Source organism: Gobio gobio, assembly GCF_949357685.1.
Source record: "Gobio gobio genome assembly, chromosome: 3".
Taxonomy (NCBI): Eukaryota; Metazoa; Chordata; class Actinopteri; order Cypriniformes; family Gobionidae; genus Gobio; species Gobio gobio.
In genome coordinates, this window is record NC_137099.1 from 48,172,668 (window position 1) to 48,196,182 (window position 23,515).

The window sequence follows — 23,515 nt, forward strand, 5'->3', positions numbered from 1 at the left end:
AAAGTTTAAACAAATTATGCGACATGGTTTAAACATGTTATGCCACATAGAAGTCTTTTAACCCTTTACCCTGAAGCTGGAGCACATGTTTTCATTGCTGTATAATTAAGCAGGATCTCTTTCACTAGGCAACCACAGTGCCTGCCGTTTCATCCACAGCCTTCACTTCAGCATTTCACTCCAAACCACATTTTTAAATCTGCTTGAAGATGGGCCTCCTTGGGGGCTGCCAAGAAAAGATTTTAAGGTTGATGTCAGTCATCAATAATTTAAAGATGCACATGCATTCATATGCATTATTATAACAGTGCCAGGTTGTTCTCTGCATGCCAGTGCAACCTCTTCGGCAAGGAAATACATAGGCATGGTCTGTTTCATTGACAAGGATCCAATGACAAGAAGCAAGTTTTATTGCCCAAAAAAAAAAAACACTGACAAATTGGACATGACGCAAGGTGTTCTCACATTCACAGCAGGTCATCTATAATTCAAATGAATAATGATTTTGCGTGGCATACTGAAAAGCATCACAAATCTCATGTTTAATTGTAGATGTTTAACAGTGTCCACTTAAACGTTAAATAAAAATAAGTTTCCATATCCATTGGATTAAAAACACATGAATAGACATTTAGAGTGAGAGTGAGAGAATCAATTACAAATTAGAATCAATTCAGACAAAGTAGTGCAATATAAAGTCATGGTTTCCATGATAATAGCAATTTTCTTGATCTGTTATTCTTAAGAACTATGGAGGTGTAGTTCTTCACTATTGCTAACTACACACCTTATTCCAGTATATAATATAAATGAAGAGGTTGAGGAGCCAGTTTACATATTAGATCACTCCAACAGACCAATGTTGCTTTTAAAAGCACAACAGAAAAAGATTACTTATAGCTGTCTGTACATTAAACTGGAATGGAAGAAAGCATTAACAATGAAAAATTGACACTTGATTTTTAAATAATTTCAAATACCACACAGACAAATCATGTAGTATAAAAAGTTTTTAATTCTCAAAATCATTCAACAATCACAATTAACAGAAGTAAAAAAGGACTCCCCACCAATCCCCTGGAACAATAAAATAAAGTACACAAATGGAAAAGAGGCTTTTAGGGCTTGATCATATGAAAATAAAACTGGGCGGTTCTCTCTTCCGCAGTCACAGAAACTACACTGAGACACATATACAGAGAGCTGGACAACCACCACCTTCACTTCAGCACACATCTAGCTCATCTGGACTGCTCAACTAGAGAGACGGAGAGAAAGAGACAAAGTTTTAGGAGTGGGGAATGTCAATTTACATAAATTCCCAAAATCGATAGTGGTTTAAATAAACAATTAATCGAACAAATCGTTAGCCATAGCCTCTTAAATCCAAAGCAGGGTGCTACCAAGTTACTTATCCAACACAAAATAGGTGTCATTTTAAAGCTTAGATTTACAGTGAATATAGGGAATATTGACCATCACTTAACAAGTGCATTCAAATTTGCAGGTCTGTTTTATTGGTTATTGGTTTTACAGCATCATTTTGTGAGGGGGGCAAACCTGTATTAATTCCAGTGTAGAATTTTTCTACAATATTCACTCGTGACAGTAAAATAGGGCATTATAGTCAACCTACTGCAGCATTTCCTCTCTCAATCAGTAGAAAATGTGGTTAACACCCTGCCATGCATAAGGGAAAAGAAAAAAAAAAATACCATCATATACCGTGAAACTGGTATAATTGAGAAAAATACTGTGATATAAATTTTTGGTCATACCGCCCAGCACTAATGTTTACACTATAATACCCGGCCGAAATACAATACCATTTTTTTTACAATTATCTTACAGCCTAGCCGTTTTTAATAGGATGGACAGTTGAGGAACCCAACCTTGTTATACTTAAATATATTTGCTTCTTAGCTATGGCAAGCGGATCATGCCATGGATAACCCATGTTAGCCTAACCCAAGTAAACAGTTGTGTACTTTTACGTGAGAGAAGGGGTACCTCGCAACAAGAGACGCGTGACACCAACGTCGCACCACAGGGGTGAGACTAACGCCGTTGAGAAATGCCACCACAATAAAGCATCTTATCCTTGTTTTTTTCTAGATTTTCTTATCCCTCCTTTGTTATTTATTATTAACCATTGTTAACTTTTTTTCCTTTTACTTTCCTGTGTTCTGATGACATTGAATACATTAGGCCTATTGATACATATTGTGCATTGTATACAAAGTTGTAAATCGTTGATGTCATCATCTGTTTACAAGCATAATATATTTATATTATTTTATATATTAATAATAATATATTATTTTTTTTAAATCACTCACTTTTTCCTGGAGATTAAGCGCTATGAGCAAATTATAATTTTTTTTATTTTCACAATTATTAGGCTAACAACTTTAAAGATTAACCCATAAATTCAGTAATTATCTATAAACATAACATTCTGTAATGTGTCATTCTGAGCTTTTACTTTTGATGATGGTAAGAATTGTACGTTACACAGTTGACCATACAATGGGTGATACACTAGTTCACAATGTTGATGTTGAAGGATATATTTTACTATATCTCTTTACATAAATATTATTTCTACTTAATTTTGTTATTTTTTATAAAACAAATGATGACTCAACTGCACTTTCCATAGCTTTCTTCCACTTAAGAGTTGGTCACTTTTAAGCAATGTTTATTTTATTATGTCTTTACATACATATTTTTTTGTTATTTTAAAAACCCAACTAATGACTCATCTGCACTTTCCGGTTGCACGTGAGGGGAAAAAAAGCGTAGCTTTAAAATAAAAAGCAATTTTTATTTTACTATATCTCTTTACATAAATATTTTTTTCTACTTAAAAACTATAATTTCGTTATTTTACTAACCCAACTAATGACATCTGCACTTTCCAATAGGTTGCACGTGAGGGGGAAATGCGTAGCTTTCTTCCACTTAAGAAGAGTTGTGCACTTAAGCAATTTTTATTTTACTATATCTTTATACATACATTTTTTTTTATTACTTAACTATAATTTTGTTATTTTACTAACCCAGCTAATGACTCATCCGGGCTTTCCAATAGGTTGCACGCACTTTTCGCAATCCGTTATACGGAGCTATTCAATTTTTATTTTGCATATTGTTTTTCGTGTAGTTCATGTGACCACTTTACAATATTTCAATAACACAATTTTTCTTTACCACTTTGTTATTTTGGCTTGGATTTTCGTTTGTTGGAAATATGAACTGAATTTAGAAATGCTTTTGAAATTAAAAACTTTGCGTTTAATAAACAATACATTTTTTAAATAAAGACAGTGCAACGGTGCGATAAAGGCACATAGGTTATACACATTCTCTAATGTGGATAAATGCATATTTTATACATATCACTATACAACATATACATATTTCCTTATTAGGAGAAAATGTATGTCGTTATGATTACGTGAAAAGTTGTTAAAATGACATCTCGTTATTACGACATAATTGAGTGGGGAAATAATATGAATGTGGCAGCAATGCGTCATATCAAAGTTGTATCAAAGTTTAATAAATCAGACACTGATGGCGCAGTGCTCTGTTTTAAGTCTTTTTTTCCAACCAAAAATGCTTTGCGCTGGTTAGGGGGTACTTTGCTAAAAAATATTTCACAGGGGGTACATCACTGAAAAAAGGTTGAGAACCACTGCTCTAACTGAACTAAATTATTTTTAGTACTGTAAGAATGTAAAGAACCAGGCCAAATATTCTGGATGAGGAATTTTCATAAAGACTGTCTGAAAAGAAATGAAAGAGATTAACCTCTGAATCCACTCATACAATAATCACTCATTTGAGACAATGTCCCACTGAGTGAATCAACTGAGAATGGCTTCATTTGCATGTATTAACCTTGTCCCAAGCTTCCCCCAAACTCCTGATCCCCTCTCCTGGGAGATCACAAAATCCAATAGATTTTGGGTATATTTCAATGTCAATTCTCACTATACAATATTATTTGTGTTTGGTATCGTTTGAAATGTCTCGAATGGTACAAAAATCTCATAAGCACAGAAATATACAAGAAGTTAATAAGAGTTTTTAGAGCTTTATAGGTATTTTACTTATGATGGTGGGTGTGGCTGTTGGATCCATTTGGTTTCCTTTCAATCAAGCCAAATGGGAATTTGACTCAATTTAAATTCCCTTTGTTTTCATGCATTTCTATTTGAAACAGTTCTTGGTCTGGTCTGAGTTATTTAAAGCGATGCAGCAATGAGTTCGGGGCCCATACTATTAACAAGGTTGGCCCGTAACAGAAAACGCTCCGTGTCACGTAATAATAAAAAAAAATCAGGAAATCTTTCACTCTTTAAGCTATTTCGGAATATTTGATGTTATGTATGAATTATCTTTGAATTGATTATGTAATTGGCATTATACATTTACCTGACTGTTAATAAAATTGTTACATTTTGATCCTTTCTGAATTATTCACTATCTCCAGAACGGAGCTGCAACAAAAGGTTAAAACGGAATGATTAAATGTATGATTAACTATTAGATATAAATGACCAAACAACCAATTGGTATTCGATCCTAAATTCGACGATATGATAAATGGAGTCAGATAGAGAATATTATAATTAAATCCATTTTAGGGTATTCGGACCAGCCCTACACACAATATCTTTCCTCTTTATGCTCTGCTATAAACTTCTCATTGCTAACAAAGCTAGGCTTGCCAGTGACTCCATGTTGCTTTACAGCACAACATTCTGCGCCTGGGTTGCTGTGATATACACGGTGTTCAGGCGCACACCGATTACATCACTTGCCCTCTGTGGCACCGCCTGGGTCATTTATGTAGTAGAAATTATTTTTGAATTTGGTGCCTTCTAGACCGAGAAAAGACAGAAAATGTATTTGTCTCATGTGGATGAAAGACAATAACTCCCAGAATGCACTTGCTTTGCTGCCCTACGAGGCCACTCCCAAAGCCACGGCTACTGGTTACATCTCTTGCCCACCGTGGCACCACCCCCACCCCACCGTTGTTTTGATATTCAAAGTAATAAAATAATTTTGTTCAGTTATACCCCTTTCCCACCAGAATGAACCGGGTACTAGTGCCAGTTCTTAGTTGGTACGACTGACGTGCTTTCTAAGAACCGGTTTGCCTTTCCACATGTTAGAGAGCCAACACAGAGCCAGGTCTTAAGTCACTGTATACGTCTCATCTTTCTCAGCAACGCTAGCGAGGCAGCGGGAAACAAACACACCTGGCTTGTTCGAGATGCGCAGATGATCAGCGTATGATATCAAAACACCGCGCGAGCGAATCAAAAGCATAAGGAGTCGTCTGCTCTCGTTGTCATTCGGCAATCGGTCTGCACAGCGCCGATGCATCTCGAACAAGCCTTCCATCAACAATGGCGAACGTTGTGTTACCATTGATGCACGTGGCTTTACGAGCCTACATCGGCATCAAAACACAGCGAATCCAACGCATTCGTGCAGCTTGCCGTAATTTGTATAGAAGGAGATTACAAACAAGCAGCAGCTATTAGCTCCATTAGCTGCTATTTAAAAAATGGCAGATCTCAAGTTTGTGTTAGTCTTGTTGGTCACGTTAACCCCACCCCCAGCCGATGATGCAAGCGGTTCTTACTTCGTTCTAGACCAGCAATGTTTTGGTGCTACTTAAGAACCACTTTTCCTGGTTCGGAGATGGTGCTTTGGGTGTGGAAAGACAAAGAACCGATTTGAAACTAGGCTCTGGCTCCGAACTAGCACCAGCACTGCCTTGGTGGAAATGGGGTATTAGAGAAAGGACACTACAATTAAAAACTGAACGTTTCTTTTCAATAAAGTGTGAGTGAGCCGAGCGAAAGGCACAGACGCAGCAGCAGTCAGATTTCATTCATCACGAGAACGAAGAGCTGAGGTAAGCGCGGGTCGCAGCAATCATTCACAACGTGTGTCCAGTCTGGTGTCTCTCACTTTGCTCTGTACTGCTCCGTTATTAATGCCTGAGCCGAGCAGCCATGCGCATTTACATTCTGTGAGTGAGATCCCACCTCTACGGGTGGGTTGAAAACATGCGGAACTAGCTCCTTCTACTGGCTGTAGTCTTTAGCCTCTGGCCAAAAAATCCTGATGACGCAAAATTATTGCGTCAGAGGATTTTTTCCAGAAATAAAATGCATAATTCTCTCGTCTCAGGGGGACATGAGGGGAAAGTACGAACATTCGAATATACTACCGGGTTTCTACTGATACAAAGCTTAATGCTAAATCACTGAAGTAACCCTTTAATGAGGCAAACTGTAAACTTTGACTGATGAAGGTGGCAGCATCTGAAGGTAACACTTCTAATTTACACACACCTTCAAGTGCACCACAAAACATGGTGAATGCCGTGCTTATTCATTTAGTTAATAAAGCAGTCTTATTGCTTTCGTTAATAAAAAAAAAGTTATGTTTAATACAAGTAAGTTTGTCATAGTACTATGTTTGTTTTGTCTATGGTATCTATCATGTTTGTTGTCCAATAAAAAAAAAATATGCATGCCAAAGAAGTAGTCCAATCATGAATATCATTTAAAAGGTCCCATGTCATGAAATTTTCATTTTATGAGTTTTTTCAACATTAATATGAGTTCCCCTAGCCTGAATATGGTCCCCAAGTGGCTAGAATTTTTGATCGGTGCAAAACTGAGTTCTGGGTGTCTTTCTCTGCCTTTGAGAAAATGAGAGCCCAGACGAGCTGATCTGGAATTTTCCTGTTATGATGAAGTCATAACAGGAACGGTTACCTCCCTTTACTCCACCCAGAGAATTTGGCACGCCCATACGAGCGCCATATTTGTCCTCGAGAGATCATGGCTTGTGAACGAGTGAATGCTGGCAGTTTCTCAGTGTTTGGATGTATAAATGAAAACATAAGTCTTTTTTCAGTTCTTTCTGATCTGTGATCAGTGATTTCTGATGTGTAGCTAATTATTCAAGTTCCCACAGAACTGTATTATTCGTGCACACGCAGCGGCTTCTCTCTCTCGCGACAGAACGGTGTTTTCGTGTTTTCTATCTTGTGAGCCTTGTGAGTGTTTTTGTACGTCCTCGTCGCGTCTATCTGTTTTAAAATGTGCATACAGTCGTTAGTTTCTGCTCAACATCGGCAGAGCAGCATCTTTAGAGATAAACCTCACACACGCCGAAGCTCGGGCTGCACTGATCGGTCGGCCTTCAACATCACCGACCCCCAGTACTGCATCTGACCCACAGCGGAGGCACCAAACGTGGCGCGAGATTAAACAGAAGGGGGGTAAGCGTGAGCGTATCCGGTCTAGCCAGCTATCCCCACAACGAACTAATCATTCTTTTGAACCGGTTCTTTTTAGTGAACCGAACCAGTTCACCAAATCGGACTGAATCGTTCTAAACAGTTCGCGTCTCCAGTCAGCGCTGATCCATAATTTACTAGAGTTACTAAGTTTCTGACATGAGTGACAGTCCCTCTGACTAGAAATAAACGAATAACCTGTAGTATATGCTAGTAACTACAACAGCTCACTGAACTGAGACGTGCGGAGAGAAATGATGAGAAGTGAACTCATCTGTCTCTCTGGCAGCAGGCTCGTGCCTGGTAGACCTCGTTAAACCACGCCCCCTCCGCTACAAGATTTGATACTCATTCAAATGCAAAGATGTCAGCCAATCACAACAGTGGGCGTTTTTACTGAAGTCTCACAGCAGACACACCTCTTGAAACAGGGCATTCAGCCAGAGGGCAAACATCAGTATAGAAAAAATGCCTTTTATTTCTAAATTGACATTTTATGATGTAAAAATCATACTAACAATATAAGTACACCTCAGGAAACATATAAAAATAATAGAAAAATGCCATGCCATGGGACCTTTAAAGGGTTAGTTCACCCAAAAAATGAAAATTCTGTCATTAATTACAACGCATGCGCGAGAATATGATGTAGCGCTGGGGTTCGGGAATCCATGAAATGCACACTTTAGCCCCATTTTGAGCACTACGCCGAGACCTAAAGCACGATCAATGTAGAATTCAACAGCTTAGATACGCGCGTCTTCCTCTGCTTTTAAACAAATCGCTTCTGGGTCATGTGTCCGAACGCCGGATCTACGTAATATTCTCGTGCATGTGTCGTGGAGGCACACACGGAAGACAAGAACAAGTTGGATAAAGGCGTTATTTAGATTTTTTTTTTGCGCACAAAAACTATTGTCGTCGCATCGTAAAATTATTGTAGAGTCACTGTGGTGAGATGGACTTTGTAACAACGTTTTAAGTGCCTTTTATGGGTCTTGTGAGTGCAAAGTAATTTTTTTTTTTTTATTAAGATTTTACCAGATGTAGCAGTAAGAGGTCTACACTTATATTCACTTATTTTTGTCTTTTTTAGATTTAAAATTTACTAGAACTGCGGTTATATTGAGATATATAGATATACATAATATAAAAAAACATTAGCATATGTGTTTTCTCTATTTATAATAAATAAATAGTTTGCAAGATAAGGTATAGATATCAAATATATATATATATATATATAAAAAACACCTATTACTTTTGGATTAGTAGATACTCAAAGTTGCTGTATCAAACATAAAAAAGTATAATCAGGCCATTCCCATCTTAAACATACAAAAGATCATAATTAGAAAAGTTAAATGCACATTTCTTGTGCCGATTTCTTACTGTAGGTAGAGATGTCAATTTCCTCAGGCAACTCAGCTACGTTGACTTCAAACCGGTCCTGCACATCATTCAGGATCTTTGCATCGGTCTCATCTGATACAAAGGTGACCGCCAATCCTTTTGTTCCAAACCTACCAGCACGAGCAACCTAAAAGTAAGGAGAATGACGAGTTTAACAATCTTGAGTTGTCCATGTTTGCAAGCCCAGCCCTAGTTTTAATCTTGCCGTTGGACATTATAGTTGCACTTCTGGTTTTGTTGAAAAGTAGAATGCCACAGCGCATGACGCATAAATACCCTATGAAGGTATGTGTCTGAGTCCTCAGGCATGTCATAGTTGAAAACTATATTAACACGCTCAATATCCATCCCACGACCAAACAGATTTGTAGCCACCAGGATCCGCCGTTGAAAATCTTTAAACTGTTGATACCGGGACAATCTGCAGAAGAATGAATGAGAAGTGATTTCAGCATTTGCATTTCTTACCCAACCATTGCAATATCATGGGATCAACAAGTGGCTCACCTTTCTTCCTGAGCCATTCCCCTGTGGATCGCAATGGCAGGAAAATTCTGTTCCACCAGCAGCTGAGAAAGAGCCACACAGCGTGGAACTGACTTGACAAATATCACAACCTATAACACATCCAAACAAACCGTTTTGACATGGGCCCACTTTCAAAGCCAATAAGTTGTAAAAACATGAAATGACAGTCACCTGGTTAAATTCGAGAACGTCAAGAAGGTCAAACAATTTGCGGTTCTTTTCGCTGTCTTTCAGTTTGACATAGTATTGCTGAAGACCATGTAGTGTAAGCTTAGTCTCATCATCAACAAACACCTCCATTGGCTGTAAGAGGAGAAGAACCTTTACATATCAGAGTTTGAGAGGACTGTGGGTGCATCCATAGAGAAAACTGCACAACACTAATTCAAATTGCACATTAAAACAATTATAAAGGAGAACAGAAAAGGATGACTCACGTCTTGCATGAATTTTCGACAGACCGGTCTGATCTCTTTGCTTAATGTGGCACTGAACATCATGCACTGCTTCTCATGAGGCGTCAGTCTGAAGATATCCTGGACATCCCGTCTCATATCTAATACACAAAATCACACACAGTTAGACCTCTGGTGAATGGGAAAACATCCACCACCATAATATATTATATTATAATATAATATAATATAATATATATATATATGGCCCAAGCAATCAAAAAATAAATAAAAATGAAACGCACCCAGCTGCTCCAGCATCTTGTCACATTCATCCAAAACAAAGTGTTTGACATTTTTGAGGTTCAAGGTCTTGTTGCGAATGAGGGCAAGGATCCTCCCTGGTGTTCCAACCACAATGTGAGGGCAGCTCTTCTTCAACACATCCTCATCCTTCTTTATGGACAAGCCACCGAAGAAGACAGCACACTTAACGTTGGACATGTACTTGGAGAAGCGCTCATACTCTTTACTGATCTGGAAGGCCAGTTCACGAGTGTGACACATAACCAACACAGAAACCTGCAGAGAAGGCAGAGGGAGACATTTTAGATGGCTCCGCCATCGATAACTACAACAAGAGCTGATAGTAGTTATCCAAGATTACAGTCTGCAACAGGATAGCAAACCACTACATAGACCCAGATGAAGATTAATTATAGTAAACTGCTGGTTTTCTTGCAAGTGGGAAGACATGATGCTAAACCTATACATTTTTCTGAGATCAATAGAGAAAAATAATTTATTGGAACAATGTTTGTCTTGGTCAATCTTACACTGGGGCAAAAAGTTAAGCAAACTAGCTCATGACAATGTGCCCCAACATTCCTTGACAATTTATCTGTTCGGTTATATAAATGCTAAGACTAACCATTACATGTTTTTGAGTTTGTAAGTTCTAGAGCATTTAACACACACCTGTCCATCCACTGGCTCGATCTGTTGGAGTGTGGCAAGCACAAATACAGCAGTTTTTCCCATACCAGACTTTGCTTGGCACAGGATGTCCATGCCCAGGATGGCTTGTGGAATGCATTCATGCTGGACTGTGGAAAGGAGAAAATATAAAAATACATTATAACGAATGTTAATATAAAATAAAAAGTAGCTTAAAAGATATTTATAATAGGAGTCAGTTTAATATTTTATGTGAACTGAACAAGAATACTCTAAAATGTTTCTAATAAAAGTTGAACTCAAGTACAACTTTTACATTGTTGAATACTTAAGTATTAATTCAAAACTTTACAAACCAGAGTCATCTGAACAAACAGTTTTACATTGCACAATTGACACTTGCACAGCTGAGCCAGTGTTGCATCTTCACTTAAGTGCATAATGTGCTCATCTTTATAAATCTTGGCAATTTAAACATTAAAGCATTCAGCACTAGCATTATTTAACATTTGATTCCTTATTCAATTTCTGTAGAAGTGCTTGCCCAAATACTGTTAGGCCTACTCGATAAAACTTAAACTACTTACTTCATTTGTATCTTTATTATGATTTTATTTCTCACAAAACAAAACAAAAACACCCCCAAAAGAGGGACCTAATGGGGGGAATTGGCCTTTGCAAATTAAACAAAGGTGAAAGAACATGGTTTGTAGCTCCATGCATTGCTAAATGCTAAACAATCTTTAATTGACTTTTGTCTGTTACTCAGATCAACTAAGGTACTAATGTGTTGTTTGTGGAGTAACTTAAATGGACTATAATAGGTTTTTATACAGTGTAATAATAATAATAATAATAATAATAATAATAATAATAGCAAAACAATACATTTTACCATTATTTTTCAGAATTTACCATTACAAAATGCAATCATGTATAGTAATAAATACAATAAAAATATCTAACAATACTTTGACCCACTGTTTCACAGACCAGGCTTTAAGCAAGTTCCAGACTAAAACAGCTCCAGCAAGTTTATTATATCTTAAAATACGTCACTGCCAGTGTTATGTCTCAAGACGAACACCAGTTATGCTTTTTTCTAAGGCACGTTTATAAAAGCTACTAAATGCCCTAATTGAACTAAGGTCTAATCCTGGCTAAATGTAAACCCTGTCTGTGAAACCAGGCCAGATATGCACCGATGTATCGGCCAATATTTTATCAATTTAAAACCATCTGCATATTGGCTATAGAACGAAAAAAGCATGAACTCTGCTAATTTAAAACACTAAACCATTTTAATGAAAAAAGTTCAGATAAGAAAACAAATGACAGGTATAAGCCAATAGTCTTCTGGTTACGCTGTTCAGTGCACTGCATCCCTCATCTCTCCGTGATAAACATAGCTTCACGTTTCAATGTGTTGGCAAATAAACGCACGATTACAATGGCATACGGCTTGTGTGTGTTTTGCATGCGATTTGGTGTATTTTCACATGAATAAAGAATGTTTCTAGTAGGGCTGTAACGATTTGACCAAAAATTAAAACCTCGATTAATTTAACATTTTACCTCGATTACGATTAATGAACGATTATTTTGCTCTTTTTTTTGCTTTCCATTTTTTTCCCCTCATAAGGTTTTAGAGTAAGTTCCTGTTAAGTACTATTACTATTAAAGTTGGAATTTTTCCAACAAATGCAAAAAGTGAATTTTTTTTGTGATTTTAAAATACTTGAAGGAAACGGTTCACTTTCAGCAGTTATGGTCTATGGGGCAGATTTATGATTGTTTTACATCAGATACAGATACATTAACACAGTAGTAGACCTACATTACATTTATTTGAATGCATTAATGAGAGAGATTGTGTGTGTGAATTACTCATACCATCTCTATTATGAAGCTGTGGTTTGTACTTACTTCAAAAGGTATTCAAATATATGCCTATAACGGTTGAGTTTCTAAGCTACTTTAGTGACTTTAGTCACAGGACAGCGTTGACACTGCGTTTCTGCGCGCAATCTTCACGTGAAAAGAGGTCTGCCTTCAGGGCGAGCGTGCGTTGTCAGAGACGCGACACGGCTCTCTGTGTCACAGAAAAAAGCTGAGCACTGAACGGATAAGTTTTCCGTATTGTTGTTTTTGAATAGTGCACAGTCGCTTCAATGTTCAAACTGGCAAGGCTTTAAACGCATTTACTTGACAAACTTTATGAGGACGAAAGTGATCTGGCTTCGGGGCTTGCACGCACCTGTATAAACTGTGTAAAACATGCAGTTACTATAGTGATTCTGGGCATCTATAAATACAGATAACTGCTCCTGCATCTCTCTGTGTGCCTGCAAACTGCACTTGATGTGACTGACGGGGCGGAGTCATGTGACTAAAACCGAAATGGGAAAAATACTTCGGTTAGAAGTTCTAAATTTCAGTTTCGATTATTTTTCGATTAATCGTACAGCCCTAGTTTCTAGTATACATGCCAAGCCTGTGTAGCGATGCGCTCCATATAAAATGCTAAATATAACATGATTACATGAATATAACATGACAGCTTTCAAATGATGCATAGTTTGTGATAGTTGATTGAATATTTTGTATAAAACAAAAGTAAATAAAAGTACACACACGCCCCCTCACGTCAACCGCCCAGCCCACGATCCGATGCGGGTTAAGAAGTTAACATCATATGAATGGAATCCCCATTAGATTGCGACATGAAGATAATACAAACGCTCAATGTTCGTTAAAAGGGAGTTTTAAATGAAAGCGTAAATCTTTTAAATTGTGTTATGTAGCTTGATGCTAACTGTAGCTCTAATGCACCTGTTGGACCAGGAGCTATATCTATTTCACAGTCTATGTTACAACAATTCACATAAGGTTCCAAAGATATGCTTATAGTCTGTGTGTTTTCTAGGAAGACTATAGATAATGTGCTGATAACTTAAGTGCTGTTAATGGGGAAGTCCCATTTCCCATAGTTCCAGAATAAAGGCTATAATGGCTGAATACAAACAAAAGAATACCAATAAAAGAATGAGAATTCAGTCTCATACCACCAGAAGTGTGAAATGTGCGATTGAGAACAATAGAGCATGAATTAAGCTGTTCTCCTCATCGGACATTAGACAAAAGACTGCAAATGGGTGTTTACAGGCCAACAACATTTGATAAGCATCTTGTCTAGCCTTCTCAACAACAACAAAAACTCACATCACATAGTCTTAGAAAATGTTTCATAAAATTCATAGTTTTGGACATAACAGCCTCAGATTTTAAATGAAGCATGACCACACTTGTGGCTTCACTTTAGTTGTTGTTATACTACATTCACAGAATATTTTTATACATTTAAAAATACACTTTTAATTTTTGTTTTAATGTTTGAGCCTATACATCTGCATATTTATAACGGTCTGTGTAATTCTGTCTTCAGCTGTAAACTCTCAAGTGTTGGCTTTCTAGAAATATGTTGGTTATGTGTCTATTCAGAATTACTTGAGCATCAGCCTTTTTATCTTGGGTATGTCAAAATGCCCCACTTGCCCAAAGGGGGGGGGGGGGGTGACAGGCAAGGGGTTAATATCGGTATGGCCAAAAAACATATTGGTTCATCCCTACTAATACCTGTTAACTTGTTGCACACATATGGCAATGTACTCTAAAAACCATTGAACTTTTACGCATATCCTCACCCTCAGAAGGATGTTCAAAGCCACAGTCGACGATCGCGCGGAGCAGCTCTGGTTTCAGGAGGAAATCTCGGAAGCCGGAGCTGTGAATGGAGACGTAGGAGCCTTTCACCTCCTTCTTGCCGGCTGGGACGGCACTGTCCACGGCGGTCTGCGGCTCCTCGTCTTCCTCGTAGTCCAACAACTCATTATCAACATCGTTTTCGGCCATGGTAACTTTGGGAGCAACAAGAGGAAACGCATAGATGTAAATAACAACGATACAGTTCAATACTTACACGAAGAAAACAAACAAAAATGCTGCTCACGGTTTTGAAAAAGCCTAACCTAATGAATGAAATTTGTATGGCATTACGCAGCTCCTCGAAATTCTCTTTTAATGAACACTTATATTGTTCTGTTTTCATCAGTTCTAACTTACCAACATTAGTTTAAAGCTGAAACGGCTAACCATGATACAAAGTTGCTATACATGTAAAACCTGCTCTAATTTAGTCGATTGACTACCAGCGTGTAGACAATAGAGCCGCCATTCACTGTCCCATCTAAACAGATCTTCTGATCTAAACCAGCTGAACAATACGCGTTTTTCAAAAGTATGTAGAATATCCATGACTATTAAGTCTTTTGATACATGGGAAGCCATGAAATACAAGGCGGTTTGGACGCAAATGGGTTTCGTTTAGGCGTTGAGCCTTGCAGGTTCTGCACAGCTAGAGAAACGCGAGATGTATAACGTTAGCCTACAACTGTTCGTTTAACGTTAGATACTTAGATTTTTTAATTAAAGTTAAAGATAAGGTTCAATCGGGAAGTGATTCGCATTAATTATCCTGCGTTTAATAAATTAAAGTTTGTAAATGTATAAGAAAAAAACATAAATTACCTTTCGATATTGGTACTGAACGTCGGCACTCAGGAATCGTGTAGTTAGGCCTTAAGTTTATAGCGCTTCCCGGAAATAAAAACCGAGCTCGCCCATTGGCTGTATTCAACGTCAATGATAGTTGAGAAGAAATACATACCGCCCATTGGGTAACATGAACGCGCGTCGATGTTGTGGGCGGGTTCAAAAACCCGTCGCCAGCCTTCATACTCGAAAATGTCCACGCGATGTCGCTCTATGCATTCTGATTTGTGGCCTTCAATGACAAACGTGTATGGTATAAATAGTGCGCCCTGAAATTCTAAGACCATATATAATATAATGTTCCCATTTAAACGGTTTTTAAATGTGAAAACCGAAAAAACAAAACTTTATAAAAATAAAAACTATTTTATATAGGCATATAACACTAAATCCAGAGTAAACAAAGCTTTGGCACAATAAAAACCATATTTTCAATATTAACAAGGCAATAAAATGGCAATGACGATACAGAAAATAGGCTGCCGAATTAGGAAACAAATAAAATATTAAAAGATAATTATGGAATAATTTATATATAAAGTACGGTGTAAGTAAAAAATAAATTACTAAAAATATAATTGGTGTTGCCTATATGATCCCCATGTAAATATGTGACACTGAGTGAATTTAGGTAAAATTCCCTTTGAATACTCTGTCTCTGGCATTCTGAAATTCTGGGAGAAAAAATGTCTATAATTTGTAATGAAAAATGAAAAATATAAACATTTTCACTAGTTCACAATAGTGTGAAATCACTGTATGTAGAATTTTTCTATAGAACTATATCTATGGTTCAAAGAACCTTCAGATATTACATTTACATTTATCGTTTGCCGTTTTGTACATTATTTATGATAAATTATAGTAAAGAATGTGGCTCGTCTTCAGAAGATAATAAACCGTCAGCGGACAAAACTGTCTGAACACTACACCAATCAACACCGCAACATCACCTGCCCGCTACCCACTGTGGCGGAGGCTAAGAAAAATAACGATTGGTGGGATGGGCCGTCAATCATGGCTATTCCAGTCGAGTCTATCCTCCTATTGGTTAAACCATTGTCAATCGCACGAGATCCGCTGACGCTAGGGCATTGCACTATGGTTCATTTCGACCGAGTCCGTGAAATAAACGGAAAACAGAAGCACAATATGGATTGTTTTTCATCGGGTATTTATTGTAATAAGGTAGTTTATGATTATGTATATCAGCATTTTCATTAAATCACGGCCGAGGTAGTGGGCGGGACCTGGGCGGGGTTTTCTCTTGTAGGCGTCGACCGCAGCTCTCCTTGAGGAAGCTCGCCCTGACGACTCATATTTTCCTCTAGATGAGCATCCTCATCCAATATATCCAATATGGTGCCCTATTCATTTGCCCACTTACCGTAGTGGTCCAACGGCTTCGTACAAGAAAGGATTGGCGGTATCTGGCGGTTTTGTGACCGATCATCTTTAATATGGCAAGATCGCCGGAGCAGCTTCAGTAATGAGACCGAGATTCAGGTGGGCATTGCTCTATGCGTTTTCCATCACTGACAGTGTGTGGTGGCTGGTTTATTATGTGTGCACTCATCCATTGGTACACAAGGTTTATTTTGAAAATGATAATCAGGATGAAATGACATAGAGAGGTAGTCTTGGGAAAAGCGGGGAAATTCCAGCGCATCACACTCGTGCTCCCATCTCTGGACCAGCAGCGGTGATTTGCAACCCGTCTATCTGCTGGTTGCCATGGGGGAAAATCATCATCCACACCCTTATTTTACACGGGGAAAAATGTGATTATGACATAATTTAATAGTCACCCAAATGCACATTGCGTTTAAATACCATTGTGCTTTGAATTCAATACAGCTGTTCTCCATTGCTAAGGCGTTTGCATTCAAGGTCCATAACGCCGCTAAATCAAAACAGTCATATCGCCAAAATTCCCCTTCGTAATAGCTAATATAATGTGTTACTTATCCATTGCTCACCTATAGTAAGAACTGGCACCCCCCTGGTGGTGCATTTGCATGAGGGTTTGCTGAGTCCAGACTACAGGCTTTATTGTACTTTGCCTGCATTACACACTGTGCACGTTGACCAACGGCTATGGCTATTTTAAGCCTTCTATCTTCTTGAAAGACCTGAAGAGCTTGTTATTGTTATATTTTATATATCGCGATGTATAACAAGCATCAGACTGTAATCCGTCATCGTGGCTGTAATGCACATTTCATTTTTGTCCCTGCATTTTGTTGACATTTTGGACAAACCAAAAGAAAATGTCTTGGTAAGCTGTTATGTTCTTTTATTTTGGTTTGTCACAGTTTAAGAGATTATTGTCTGGCTCTTGTCTGCTCTTACTAATGATTAAGGGCAGTCTGATTACATGTTTTAGTAGGGAGGAGAGTTTACTTGTTTGAGCTGGTATTTAATGAACAGGCTAGACTGTGGTTGTGCTACCAGCTAAGAAAAATATGTTTGTGGGAACCCATGTTGTTGTTGTTTAATGAATGATTATTTAATTATTTACTTTTGTCTAAAAAGAAGTAGATTTTGTAATGTTTAAGTGAAAAAGATGTCATTGCAATTGGCGGGTGTTAAATTGGAGCTTGCTTAACACTTAAAGGTGCAGTGTGTAAATTTTAGCGACATCTAGTGGTGAGTAGGGTTGGGCATCGTTTTGATTTGAACGATTCTGATTCCGATTCCGATTCTTAGTTTCGATTACGGTTCTTTTCGATTCTCGATTCCGATTCTTTGAGGGGTGGAGTCACAACATGTCACAGGCTCATTTCACAGAGGAAAATTGTATTTTGATTCAATATAGGGTTGAAACGATTACCGGTTTCATGATAAACCACGTTAGTAATATCGTATAAAATTTAATTATCATTAAAACCACATGTGATTATCACGATTTTAAAACTCGCGGTAAATCTTGTCCAGTCAGCGTCAGTCTGTTGCGCGCACCGCTGTTTTCTGAATGAGAAGAAATGGCAGAAGGCAGTGACACAGCGCCGGGAGATTTTTCAGATAGGCCTATCTAAAAGGACCAAATCTGAGGCGTTGTCATATTTTGGCTTTTACAAAAGTCCTGAGGGAAACTTAATCGAAGATGGTCACCCTGTCTGCAGAACATGCCAGAAGTCGCTGTAATAGGGGAAAACACTTCAAAACTACGAACGCAAGGCAAGTGGACTTTGACCTGAATATCAAAACTACGTCTGGGAAATAATAACGTGAAGCGAACGAACAAGTTCAGACAAGACTAGGGTGACATTTTAGGGATAATAATCAGGGTTTGCCATTAACAACCGCCGTTTGCGGGTGTAAGTTAACGTTATTTCGGCTGCACACTAGCCACTCTGGCTGTTGAACTTATTATAGTCTTCTCAAAAGCCATCTGTTATAATCGCGTTGCGCATTATAACCACTCACACGTGTTTATATTGAGTTTATGAATGCAATGTCTCATAATCAGAGGCATTCAGATTATCCGGAATTTTGTTCAGAGCGCGCGCCGCTCTCACGCGCTGAAATCTACACTAAAAGCAGATGTGTGTGTGATGTACGCAAAAGATTCACTCATCATACAGAGGTTGACTGTTTTTGTTCTATTTCAGCAGCGAAAATAGTTTCAAACACAGCAGAACCACAGCGCATCTGATGTGACTGGCATAAAGTTGGTGAATTTAGGGACCGTCTCTAAAGTTACACACAACATTGGTAACGTTATACACGTTTGAAACTTTAATAGCATTTGAAGAGAATGAAAGTCATAAAACTGTCTGTAAAATGATCATCTAGGTGTCAGGTATGATGCAGACATTTTGATATTTAATAAAATAAACTGTCAAATCATATGGAAATATGGATATGCATTATTTCACTAGGATACTGTTTGGGCTCTTACACAAAACATGCTAGATTTAAATGCATCATTGCTGAACACTGATGAGAATATTGCTTAAGAATATATTTACAGAGATAATATTAGAGATTATATTTACGAGAAATTATTATTATTTATGCGTTGCTATTGACGACGGCCATTATTAGGAAGAAATTCCCACAGAATCTTGCTTAAAAAAGTGCATAGAGCTGCTTTAGTTTGTTTGTTGATTTTCAAATATAAAACTTGAACAAAACCGTGATAATATTGATAACCGTGATAATTTGGGTCACTATAATTGTGATGTTAAATTTCCATACCGTTTCATCCCTAATTCAATAATGAGTTTTAGTTTTGGGACTTTCTCCGCTGGCATTTTCACTTGCTTTGCTGCAAAGGTGAATGGAGTTTCACACAGAGTCCCGGTTTAACAATAGCATTAACAGCAGTCATATTAGGACTGCTACTAGCGTGGGCAATTTGCGTATAGCTACATTTATCTACGAGGGGGAAAAATAATTTCAGTAACATTGTTGTTCACCACAATTCGCAATTTGGTCAAGGGCTTTGTTATTACACTACAATCACTTACCTGATTATGATGAGGTGGGATAATGTTAGTTCACCCTGAAATGAAAATAAAGCCATCTTTTACTCACCCAGCTGTTGTTCAAATGCGCGTGTTCCTGTGTGTGCACTCTCCAAGCCGCAGTAGCCTCGTGCAATATTGTCATGACAACCGGTACACAATATTCACTTCAGGAGGTTTTATTATTAGTATTATTTCTTATCATATACGTTATAGAAAAGACGAGAATCGCGTTTTTTTTCTATTGAGCTTTATTTCTCAAAATGGTGCATGTGTGTGTGTGTGTGTGCTTATCCTGGGTGCAATGACAACAACAGTGCGAGTTATTATAGTAGGCACGAGCGCCGGCGGCTGCTGACGGCTCATAGTTTACACAGAGGAGCGCGCTCAGAATAAGAGCTCAGTGTTTTGACTGAATAATACGGTTTCTTTCTCACGAAACCTTATAGTGTGCCCCCTGAACACTTTCCATATGGCGCGCGTCTCCCTGTATCATTGCGTGATACATTTGTTTATTTTTTGTAATGTTTTAGCTGATCGCCATTCTCTGCCATAATAGGAAGGAGCGCGTGCAGGAACAGTATTTTAAATGTCATAGGACATAGGGCACTGGGACAACATCAGGGTAAGTAAAAGAAGGCTTTATTTTCATTTCAGGGTGAACTATCCCTTTAATAATGTTGGTTAGCACAGGGTTGCCCGAGGAGGACAGACCTGCGCAGCATTTCAAACACGCTACACTCGTTAATTTATACACCACATATTTGTAGTGCATCCTCCCGTGCAAGAAATAAGTTTGTCATATGTGTTGCACTGTGCCGACTAGGGGTGGCACGGTTCACAAAACCCACGGTTCGGTTCGTATCACGGTTTTAGGGTCACGGTTTTCGGTTCTGTACGGTTCTTTTTGTTGTTGTTTTTTATCGTTAACACTCCAGAAATTTACTTCAGCATATGATATATATGGCTTAATCATCCACAATTAGGATACAGTATTAAAATTGTTATATCAAGTTGTTTCCTAACTGGCTGTCAACCGAGTCCGACACATTGCCGTACATTTTTCATGTTAATCATATCAATTTTGATCAGAACAATGCACTGTGGCTTTAATTCAGCTGACCTGATTAACACATTTCACCAAGTGTCCCGTGTGTTTCACAATCACCATATGACATCCAGCGCTGGGAAAAAATAACATAAAATACACGAAAACACAACACTGCCAGAAGTTTTTGCCCAAACTTCAAAGGCATGTTTAAATTATTAGAACTAGAAGCATATCTTAACTTTTAAATGTTACATTTATCATGTGAACTACTTATACACAGCATGTTATATGAATGTGTGTATGAGACAGAGGGGAACACGGTCGCATTTGCAGCAGATATGTTGCCCTTCATAAATCAAAGTACGAGACAGACAGGGGTCAGAGGAGAACACCGGAAAATGTGACAGACTATATTTGCCTGTCCCACAGATTCACACTCTCACACACACACACACACACACACACACACACACACACACACACACACACACACTCTCCCACAGACTCACACACACACTCAATCTCCCACAGACTCACACACACACACACACACACCAGACACACTCTCTCTCACACCAGCCGCGGTTCAGTGCGAGAGCGGGTGCCGCGCCGCGCGTGCCCGCTGCGCATACACACACTGGCAGGGTTTGTCTCGCGAGTCGCGCAGCACCCGCTCTCGCACTGCATCTTCCCTGCTATACGATGCTAGCGCATCCTCCAACTCCGGCAGCCTTCCTTATCTCTCCCACTTTCATTTCTACATGTGACGTGACCTGCAGCACTCCACTTTTACTTTACTGTATGTCCACACAAACCTCTTATTTCGCGCGAAAAGGACACCAGCTGTCTGAGGTAACATGCGGGCACGAGGATACATTGCGCAGGCGCGAACCGTGCGACACACACACACCGAACCGACACAAGCGAACCGAACGGTTCGGTTTTTTTCCATGTACCGTGCCACCCCTAGTGCCGACCCAGGCGTTTTTTTTTTTTTAAGTGAAATAAAGCCACACTTTTGAGCGCCGTTTACCGTGCTCCATGGCTGCAACAGAACAAACGGGCGCGGCAAGCACTTCCGAAAACTTGCGCGTTTGGAACCGATGATCGGAATCGAAAACAACATTTCTAAACTATTCCAATGGCACCGTTATTTTTTAAACGGTTCCAAGTTGGAACCGGTTCTCGATGCCCAACCCTAGTGGTGAGGTTGTGAATTGCAATCACCCACCACTCACACCTCCCTTTCAAAGCACATAGAGAAGCTACGAGGGCCGACACAGGACAAAAATGTCGTCTGAGACAGAGATGAGTAGCTTGCGCTCTGTAAAGCAGTTTGTCCGTTTAGGGCTACTGTACATGATGGCGCAAAATGGTGACTTCACTGTGTAAGGGGACCCACGGTGTATGTAGATAGAAATGGCTCATTCTAAGGTAATAAAAACATAACGGTACATTATGCAAGGTCTTAATACACCACTGAAAACAAGATTATTATATTGCATTTCTGTCAGTAGATCCTCATAAATACTACACACTGCACCTTTAAACGCATAGTTCACCCAAAAAGGAAAGTTCTGTCATCATTTATTCACCCGTCAAGTTGTTCCAAACCTGTATGAGTTTCTTTCCTCTGCTGAACCTAAAAGAAGTTATGTTGAAGAATGTCAGTCACCAAAAAGTTGATGGGCTCCATTGACTTCTATAGCATATTTATCCCATACTGGTCAATGGGGCCCATCTACTCTTTGGTTACTGACATTCTTCAACATAAATGTTTTTCTCCAAAACACGTTGGCCACAATTATTGGCACCCCTAGAATTGTTTATGAGTAAAATATCTCTGAAGTATATTCCCATTAATATTAAAAAAATTTCGCACACCAGGGTAATTTGGAACATGAAATTGTCTAGCTATGACGTCTTGTTTCACAGGAGTATAAATATGAGGAAACACAAAGGCCAAATTCCCTTAATCATTAATCACAATGAGTAAAACCAAAGAATATAGTATTGATGTGCAGCAAAAGATTGCTGAGCTTCACAAAATAGAAAGTGGCTGTAAGAAAATAGCTAAAGCATTGAAAATCCCCATCAGGCCAGGGCAATAATTAAGAAGTTCCAATCAACTAAAGATGTTACGAATCTGCCTGGAAGAGGACATGTGTCTTATTGTCTTAATGCAAGAAGAGGAGGAGTTTTTCAGTGGCCAAAGACTCTCCAAGGATCACAGATGGAGAATCGCAGAGATTAGTTGAGTCTTGGGGTCAGAAAGCCTTAAAAAAAAAAATCAAACAACCCCTTTATCACCACATGTTGTTTGGGAGAGATTCAAGAAAAATCCTTCTTGCTCATCCAAAAACAAATTTCAGCATATTGAGTTGTCAGATACGACTGGAAATTAAAACGGGACCTGGTTCTGTAGTCAGATGAAACCATAAAAAGAGCTTTTTAGCAACAAACACACCAGATGGTGCAAGCATGGATAAAAAGTACCCCATGTCCACGGTTAAATACAGTTGGATCTTTAATGTTGTGGGCCTTTGTTTTTGCTGGAGGTCCTGGACATCTTGTTCAGATACATGGTTTCATGGATTCTAGCAAATACCAACAGATAAACAATCCAAACCTGACGGCCTTTGCTAGAAATCTTATAAAGGGCAGTGGTTGAATCTTCCCTCAGGACAACGATCCAAAACAAAAATAAAAAACAAGCAAACAAATGTGACACTGAACACAAAATGAAGCT

The 23,515-nt window shown here is 38.5% G+C and overlaps 2 protein-coding genes across 3 annotated transcripts in view; one reads left to right on the top strand and one right to left on the bottom strand.

Annotated features, from left to right (window-relative positions):
- Window positions 1-997: 997 nt before the first annotated feature.
- ddx39aa (DEAD (Asp-Glu-Ala-Asp) box polypeptide 39Aa) lies at window positions 998-15,289 on the bottom strand. 2 transcript variants are annotated; one of them, XM_079812113.1, is made up of 10 exons: window positions 15,220-15,289; window positions 14,337-14,549; window positions 10,654-10,781; window positions 9,981-10,257; window positions 9,718-9,836; window positions 9,452-9,583; window positions 9,260-9,369; window positions 9,029-9,173; window positions 8,732-8,879; window positions 998-1,258 (listed from the first exon to the last, which is right to left on the bottom strand). In XM_079812113.1, the coding sequence occupies exons 2-10, from the start codon at window positions 14,542-14,544 to the stop codon at window positions 1,242-1,244; spliced, it is 1,284 nt and encodes a 427-aa protein (XP_079668239.1). In that variant the 5' UTR covers window positions 14,545-14,549; window positions 15,220-15,289; the 3' UTR covers window positions 998-1,241. The 2 variants fall into 2 exon arrangements, with proteins under 2 accessions (XP_079668239.1, XP_079668240.1); XM_079812114.1 differs by lacking the exon at window positions 15,220-15,289 and adding an exon at window positions 14,755-15,092.
- Window positions 15,290-16,512: 1,223 nt separating this feature from the next.
- evi5l (ecotropic viral integration site 5 like) overlaps window positions 16,513-23,515 on the top strand; it is a 90,528-nt gene continuing 83,525 nt past the window's right edge. The window contains exon 1 of the mRNA XM_079813029.1: window positions 16,513-16,749. The gene's annotated coding sequence lies outside the window, so the exon portion shown is untranslated. The remainder of the gene's footprint in view (window positions 16,750-23,515) is intronic.

What these genes read in the sequence shown, in the direction of transcription:
- ddx39aa (XM_079812113.1), bottom strand. Translation starts at nt 14,544, where the DNA reads ATGGCCGAAAACGATGTTGATAATGAGTTGTTGGACTACGAGGAAGAC. An exon ending in TCGAGCCAGTGGATGGACAG is followed by an intron (nt 10,258 to 10,653) that starts GTGTGTGTTAAA and finishes CCTTCTCTGCAG; the next exon opens with GTTTCTGTGTTGGTTATGTG. An exon ending in CAAGATGCTGGAGCAGCTGG is followed by an intron (nt 9,837 to 9,980) that starts GTGCGTTTCATT and finishes TTTGTGTATTAG; the next exon opens with ATATGAGACGGGATGTCCAG.